Source organism: Panicum virgatum, chromosome 4N, assembly GCF_016808335.1.
Source record: "Panicum virgatum strain AP13 chromosome 4N, P.virgatum_v5, whole genome shotgun sequence".
Classification (NCBI taxonomy): Eukaryota; Viridiplantae; Streptophyta; class Magnoliopsida; order Poales; family Poaceae; genus Panicum; species Panicum virgatum.
This window is the reverse complement of record NC_053148.1, coordinates 16,239,885-16,247,917: the sequence shown is the minus strand read 5'-3', so window position 1 is coordinate 16,247,917 and position 8,033 is coordinate 16,239,885. Positions and strand designations below refer to the sequence as shown.

At 44.2% G+C, this 8,033-nt stretch overlaps 1 protein-coding gene across 1 annotated transcript; it reads right to left on the bottom strand.

Annotated features, from left to right (window-relative positions):
* Positions 1-3,021: 3,021 nt before the first annotated feature.
* Positions 3,022-4,459, bottom strand: LOC120670512. Its single transcript, XM_039950629.1, has 2 exons — positions 4,163-4,459; positions 3,022-3,727 (listed from the first exon to the last, which is right to left on the bottom strand). The coding sequence occupies exons 1-2, from the start codon at positions 4,333-4,335 to the stop codon at positions 3,064-3,066; spliced, it is 837 nt and encodes a 278-aa protein (XP_039806563.1). The 5' UTR covers positions 4,336-4,459; the 3' UTR covers positions 3,022-3,063.
* Positions 4,460-8,033: the final 3,574 nt, after the last annotated feature.

Here is an 8,033-nt window from a genome sequence, read left to right as displayed (position 1 = left end):
GACGGACACGTCTACTACTCCATCAGGGCAAGCTCCTGAGCATAGGCCACCTCCCTCCGTGCATGCTTCTAAGCATGGGGATCAGAAGATGGTGGTGGAGTCCCCTGAGCATAGGGATCGGATTTTCACGAAGTCTACTCCGGCCACCAAAGGTCCCAAGAAATTGGAGCATGCCATCGCTGCCGGTCCTCACCACCACCAAGGCCCGGTGGCAGCACCGCAGCCAAAAGATGTGGCCACGGGTACCCTGAGGACGCCACCCTCGCCGCAGATCGCTCGTCGTGGCCGTGAAGACGACGACTCCTACCCTATTGCTGCTCCCACCGCGCCGGAGCCGGCCGCCAACAACGGCCTCAGCAATCGTGGCCATGACGATGACCACGCATATGGTGGTAAGGAATCGCAGGCCGCAGGGCAAATCACGGCGCTGAGGTGAGCAACAAGGAAGATTGCACTGTGATTATCTGGCCCTTGTTCATCTTCGGTGCTTATATCTGTTCTACCTATTACATGCTCCGAAGTTCCACTACTGGAGAATGTCATATTGGTACCAGCACGTTAGTGCCGGTCCAATAGAAGCCGGCACTAACGTGCCTGTACAGTACAAGGCGGGCACGTTAGTGCCGGCTAGCAACACCAGCCGGCACTAACGTGCCATCCCCCAACGGTCCGCTCGCATGCCACAACGGTCATAAGACACGTTAGTGCCGGCTGGAAAGTCTAGCCGGCACTAACTTGGTCAATTGCAAGTTAGTGCCGGCTGGTAGTTCTAGCCGGCACTAAAAGTCCACACTTAGTGCCGGCTAGAACCACCAGCCGGCACTAAATTGCCCTGTATATCAGGCACTCCTTCTTCCCTAGCCCGACCATTTCATTTGGCCGAGCTCCTCCTCTCTCTCATGGCGTGTTAGAGGGGAGGTGCTGCCCATTTCCCTCCAAATTTGTGAGGATTTCACCCATCCAAGTGCACCAAAGGTTAGTAGCTTCTTCCACTCTTCTTTCACGGTGTTTATTCTTTGTTTCATGCTTTCTAGATAAAGAAAATAGTGATTTTAAGGTTGAGGAAAAATGAGCATAATTTTCCGATTTGTTCATTAATTTGAGCAAAATAGAATCGATTTGTTACTTTTTAGAGAAGGTTTTCTAGATAGTTTGACTATGACACATTTAGAGTATTTTTTTTGAATTATTTCACGGGGACATGTGTACATGTTATAATGCAAAATTTTAAGAATTTTAAGGATGAGGGAAAATGAGCATGATTTATTAATTTGTTCATTAATTTGAGCAAGGTAGAATTTATTTGTTGCTTTTTAGAGAATGATTACTATATAGTTTGACTATCACACATTTAGAATGATTTTTTTGAATTATTTTATGGTGACATGTGTATATGTTATTGTGCCAATTTATTTTGCTATTTAGTTTAAATTTACTAGATATGTGGCCTATGACACACTTACATTTTTTTTTGAATTACTTCATAGTAACCTGTTTTTAGGGATAATGAGCATGATTTTTTTAATTTGTACAGATGGACCGGCAATGGATGCACGGAAGCCGGAGCACCTCGGCATGGATTCAGGGTTTAGATTCTTTTCTCAAGGCGGTAATGGCAAATAGATCGCCAAAGGGTTTAATGTGTTGTCCATGCAGTGTTTGCGAAAATAAAAAGGAATTCCGAAAAAGAGATACTCTATGGAATCACCTAGCCTTGAATGGATTCATGAGTAACTATACCCTTTGGACCAAGCACGGCGAAGTTGGAGTTATGATGGAAGATAATGAAGAAGATGACGATGGTGATAACAATGTTCCAGATTGGGCATGGGTTCATGAAGCAGGTGGCTTTCAAGATGAACCAATGGACGAGGGTGAAGCAAATGTTGCACAAGAGGAGCCACCTGACGAGCTAGGTCAGGCGTTGCTTGATGCACATAAAGACAGTGAGACTATGAAGGAGGCATTAAAATTCGAGAAGATGTTGGAGGATCACAAAAAGCCGTTGTTCCCTAGTTGCAAACTGGAGCAGAAGAAGTTGGGTACCACGCTTCTAGCCAAGGATGTGACACAAGTGTTCTATGTGAAGGATATGTCGAGCAAACCGAAGAAAAAGTCGGATAAGACGCCTGAAGCAGACAAGGCTGGAAATGAGCCGAAACGGCACATAGTTCTTCCAGGAAAAAGAAAAGTTATTGGAGTTGATGATATTTCGGACAATTCGGAAGATTATGACCAGATTGATGACCTTCCTCCATTCTCAGTTGACGTTGACCCCAGCATCCTCTTATCCAAAGAGGACATGCCTTACTTACGCCGTGATCACGCGCAAGGCACTTTCGTCAAAAAGAAGATCATCAATGTTGCAGTAGATAATGATAATGAGTAGTAGTTTTATATAAATTATATATTGTATTTTCTCATTAAGTGATGTAATGTAACACATCGTGTCACATTTATCTCAATTCTCGATACTATTCATGCAATTAGAACACAATATCATCTTCAGATAATATTATATTTTTGCATGGTATAAATATTATTTACTTTCACTAATTTTGCATTACTAGAAGCGTTGAAACATTAAATTACAAATAAATAATAAGTAATTTGCGAATTGATTACATCATTGTATAAGCTATTACTGAAAAGTTTTTTGAATATTTTTGTATGGATAAAAATGAAATATTTTCGATTTATTATGAATAACAGAAGCATATATACATATAAACCGTATAAACTACACATAATTGATAATGCAAGCATATTCATTCATTTACTTCAATTACTATTTATTGTGTAGATATAATTAACAATATACTTAAAAAATCAAGACATCAATTTTTGTTTTGTTAATCTAATTATTAAGCCTATTACGAATAAATTTATTAATATTAAAGATTTTGTGTAAAAGAGAATTGGGGCGGGCAAAATTTGGTTCGCGCCAGGTGGGATAGGTTAGTGCCGGCTGGTAATTCTAGCCGGCACTAACGTACGAACGTTAGTGCCGGCTAGAATTACCAGCCGGCACTAACATGGCCAGATGACGTCACAGAGGGCACGTTAGTGCCGGCTGGTATTGTTAGCCGGCACTAACCGAGCACTCCCCCCATAAATCCCTTCTCTCCCACACTTCACAAAATTCAGATCGACGTTCGCCGCCGCCCCCGTCCCCGGCCGTCCCTCCCCCGCGTGCGCCGCCGCGCGTCGTCGTCGACCTCCCCGGCCCGGCACGCCGTGCCGGCCGCGCAGCACTCGCGTCCCCCGCCGCGCCAGCGCGAGCTCGTCCCCCGGCGCCGCCCCGACGCCGCCCTGCCCCGGCCCCGCGCGCTGCCCCGACCTCGTCGTCCTCGGCCGCGCCACTGCGCGCCTCGTCGTCGTCGCCGCCTGGTGCCTCGCCGGCGCAACCTCGTCCCGGGGCCGCCCCAACGCCCTGCGCTTCACCGGAAACGGCGCCGGCCTCCTCTTCGCCCAATCCCAGGTAAAGCTCTTGCTTCTTGTCTCATAAATATTTTCTAAAATTTGAGTGAACAGATTAGAGGAATATGCATTCCTTAATTCAGTGCAAATACAAAAACAGTCATCACTATACTGTTTTTTTAGACAAACAATCACTTGCACGGTTCCAAGAAAATTCAAAAGATGGTTTAGTGTGCCAACAGAAATGGATGAGAGGGAGGAATCCAATTGCTCAATTATTTTACTGGCTGTTTTCCATTCCCGTAGCCTGTTGCAGAGCATCAAAGGTCTCACTAGTTAAACTAGCAACAGTAGTAACCTCTCAAAAAAAATAGAACATCAAAGATGCATGAAAACAAGACAAAAGCATGACATGATCTAGATGATAATAGCTAAAGGTGCAGACTGCAGAGGCTCACTTTCTATAACTGCAAATGCTCAACAAGTCCAAAAAAAAGGAGATGCCACTGAATTACTGAACTACATTTGAACAGAGTAAGCAAACAAACAGACCTGATAGCCTCAAGCATCAGTTTGTGAATTAAAAAAATTTGATCTAACAGAAATAAGAGAGATCTCACCTACCACAAGGTTTTATCCTGCTATCTCAAGTGGTATCATAATAAATACAATTGTAATACAAAAGTTCATCTGCATAATACTATTTAATGTGGCAGAAACTAGAGATGGTGGATAAACATACATGCTGCATGAAGCTATTATCTCAAAATAAGCCTTTTGGTTCAACGGTATCTGTTTTTGCTTCATGAATTTCATCAACTGTAGGACCCTTTCAGGTTGGCTTCCATTATTCAATGCTTCCATGAGGGATGAACATACAATGTGCATACCATGTGAATGTATCAGGGGCAACATTAGATGATTGCATAATTTCAAAGTAAGCTTATTGGTGTAAAGTATATTTTTTGTGACACATGCGGCCCAGCTTAGGCCTTTTACAGTAGTGTTTGGATAATAGCCATGTACAAAGCAAGTGCGGTACTACGAAGATAACCTGCAAAAAAAAGATATTTGTTTGTTTTCAAATATCAAATCATTTCTACTCAACCATAAAGACTAACACATTGTCGCTACTACAATTACCAAACCTGTGTGTCCCACTACGAAGTTGCTGGAGCCCCAAATTAAAGTCACATGGATAGCTGCCCAAACCAAATGAGTGAGGCGGCACTTGGAAAAAAACTGTCTCCTTTTGTCAGTACGATAAAAGGAGAACTTTTACTACCCTGCCAATTTGCTTAATGAGGATGCAATGTCTTTTGTTAAGATTATTACCCCTCTTCGAAGATTTCGCCAAAAGATTTTCATTTTTGCGGAGCTTTTAGTTTCTAGAGATGTTTGTTAATGTTTGGGATCTTATCATGGATTAAGGCTAGTAGTGTGTGTTGACATCCAAAATTAGTCCGACTCAAAATTAGATCAAGAAATATATATAGAGAATATCTTAATCCATGGTTTATAAATGAGGAAAATTATTCTTCCGAGAAAAATAATGCACTCTCTTTGTTTTTTATGCTCGGGGCTTATGCACTCTCTTTGTTTTTTATTGTTTCAGGTAGTGGAAATGGATCCTACGGACAACCAAGACGAGTTAATGCACGAGCTCATTCGTGGTAGTACTGGGCACATAGCTCCAGAGTTTGATGAGGACGAGAACGATGGCAGCCAATTTTTAAACTTGCATTATCATGGCGACGAGGAGCAAGATATTAGTGGGGAGGAAGAAGGAAATGTCGAGGAAGCCGAGGTATAAAAGTTTAGTGATTCTTTCAGGCATCAGGATAAACGTTTTGTCAATATATATGTTAGGAGCAAGATATGTTAGGTAACTATTTGTGTTATGTTGCTAGCTTTGTTGATGATTTCAGTCCTTGTGTAAGGAGTCGTGCTCCAACTATAATTCTTATGAATGTTTCAGTCAATAAGTTACCTAATATCATGATAATTTTCGATCTGGAACCCTTGCTTGCGGGTTATGAAGGTTACGCATACCTGCCGCGACGTCCACTAGTTGCTAGCAACCCGCTTGATAAATTTGCGATTCTTTCAGGCATCAGGATCGACGAAGCCTAAACGGAAACGTGGCTCCAAGAGGAAGATGGTAGGATGTACGACCATCACGGAGATCAACGAAGCAACCGGCGAGCCACTAGCCCCTGGTCAAATTAAGACAACATTTGTAAATCAATTGGGATATCTTGTTAGGGAAAGCGTCCCCATAAAGTATAAGCTTTGGAAGAAAAATAAAGTCTCTGATCGACCTGAAGATATCGTGCCAGATTCAGAGAAAGATTTGTTATGGAAAGAGGTGTCGTTGCACTTCAACTTTCCCCCAGGCAAAGCTGACAAAGTAAAGGGATGGGCATTTAAGAAGATGGCAATTCAGTTCGCCTCGTTCAAGAAAAAATTGGTCGCAAACTTTGTCAACAAGGGCCTCACACCAGATTTTGATAAAGTCTAGAAGAAGCAACGAGAGTGGTGGAATGAATTCGTGAATTACAAGCACAGTGCTGATAGCATGGCAGCCTCGATTCAAGGCAAAATGAATGCTAGCAAAAAGACAAACTTCCATAGACTTGGGCCTGGAGGTTATAAGGTTGCTGTTCCGAAATGGGAAAAGATGGAAAATAATTTAATTGTAAAAGGAATCGTACCGCAGACCTTGAGTTGGCCCAAACGAGCAAGGTATTACTTCTATGCTCATGGAGGCACACTAGACCCCGACACTGGAATGTTTGTGACTAGCGACGTACTAAGAGAGGCTGCCCAAAGACTCGACGACGCAATGAGGCGTACGAAAGAAGGAACCTTCCAGCCCAACAGAGAGAATGACGAGCTGACTTACGCTCTTGGGAATGCGGAACACACTGGACGGACCCGAGGCATGGGCGTAGTTCCATGGAAATATGGCTTTTCCGGAGATCTCGAAACCTACCGAAGCCGATGCAGAAGCAAGGCAGTAGTGACAGAGAAGATCCGTAGCCTAGAAAATCGGATAATGTCACTTGAGGCAACAGTTGGGCAACGCTCGGACCAACCAGCTGCCAATGTGGAGGTTAGCCCCCCTTCTCAGCGTCGTAGCAGTGTTGCTTCCACAGAGCACCCTAATTTGGGTGCCGACAGGCCGAGGGACCCCATTGACGACATCACCGTTAGGACCCAATGTGAGCTTCTAGTTCTTTATGGGAAAAAGCTCAAAGTTTGTGCTGAGGGTTATGTGGAAGTCCAAGAAGAGGGCGGGACAATACATTGCCAGCCGATTCCTGAAGGATTCGCCAGAGTCTTTGTTGACCGAATTACTGAAGAACGCTGGGAAGACATGGACCTCCCGATCCCTATAGGTCCTGAAGAAACAGAACTACAACATGCCGTACACACATGGATCGCGTGGCCAAAGCGCGACATAAGATTGGTGCAAGCAGCCACAGATTCCGCTCGGTGCTCAAGGCAAAGATCACCAATGCTAGATGACAGGAATCCTAGTGTTGGCCCACCTTCTCCACCGCCTGCACGGGACCCCAGCATGGATCCGCCATCACCAGCCGCACAGGATCCGCCATCACCAGCCGCACAAAGCGAGCCAATTCCGGCATCATCACCAGCCGCACAACAGAATCAGAGTCAGCGACAGAAGGCATACACGGTACCTTCGGTCCAACCATCTCATAAGCAGCAAAGAAAGAAGAAAGCGAAGGCTACAGAAGAGGAAGAGGCAGAAGAATCGTTTCAAACCTTCTTGCTAAAGCGCAAGCTACTGAGGGAGGCTGCGAACAAGAAGCCGGAAATAGATCCGGTTGCAAAGGCACACTTCATTAAACACTTCATTAAAGATCCCACCAAGGAGAAAGAAAGGGAGTCGGATTATGATCGTCAGATCAGAAAGTGCTACAGCAACCCCAAGAATCGGCGGCTTAATGCAAAGACCGTTCCCCAGCTTGGAGAGCAGTCCGAACAATCGATCCCTCCGTTGATAGTGCCACGTGAAGAATGTCCCGATGAATCAAGAGATCCATTGACCATGGCTGGGATGATATTGCAAACTGATCTAACAAGGGCTCAATTGCTTGGGGAGGCCCTACAGAATGCACGCGGCAAGAAAAAGTTTGTACTTGGTGAACCTTTGATATGGCCAGAGTTGCTACCATTCCTACCAATGAGAATGGCCGACTTACACAAATGGTATGCCGTGCAATCTAAAGCTAATGAATTAGAGATGTTCCCAGCTCGGATTAAAGATGAGCATTTCTGGTGGGGGGGAGATGATGTATATATCGAGTTTGCAGCACTTTACGATTTATACCATCAAGATGCCCTTCACAAGTCCCTCATGAGTGTATGGTGCATGTAAGTATTGTCTCTCGTTTCATTATTTTTAGCCTTGTGTGTTGACTGATCCCCGTTTTTCTTGTGTCCCGTAGGTCAAAAATTCAAATTTGCCGAAAGAAGAACTTCCATAACGTCGGGTTCTTCGACCCCGATATTATACACGAGAAATCGTTAGCGCAAAATTCTAGAGACATAGTCAATGTTATATACAGGGGGTTGCGTAAAAA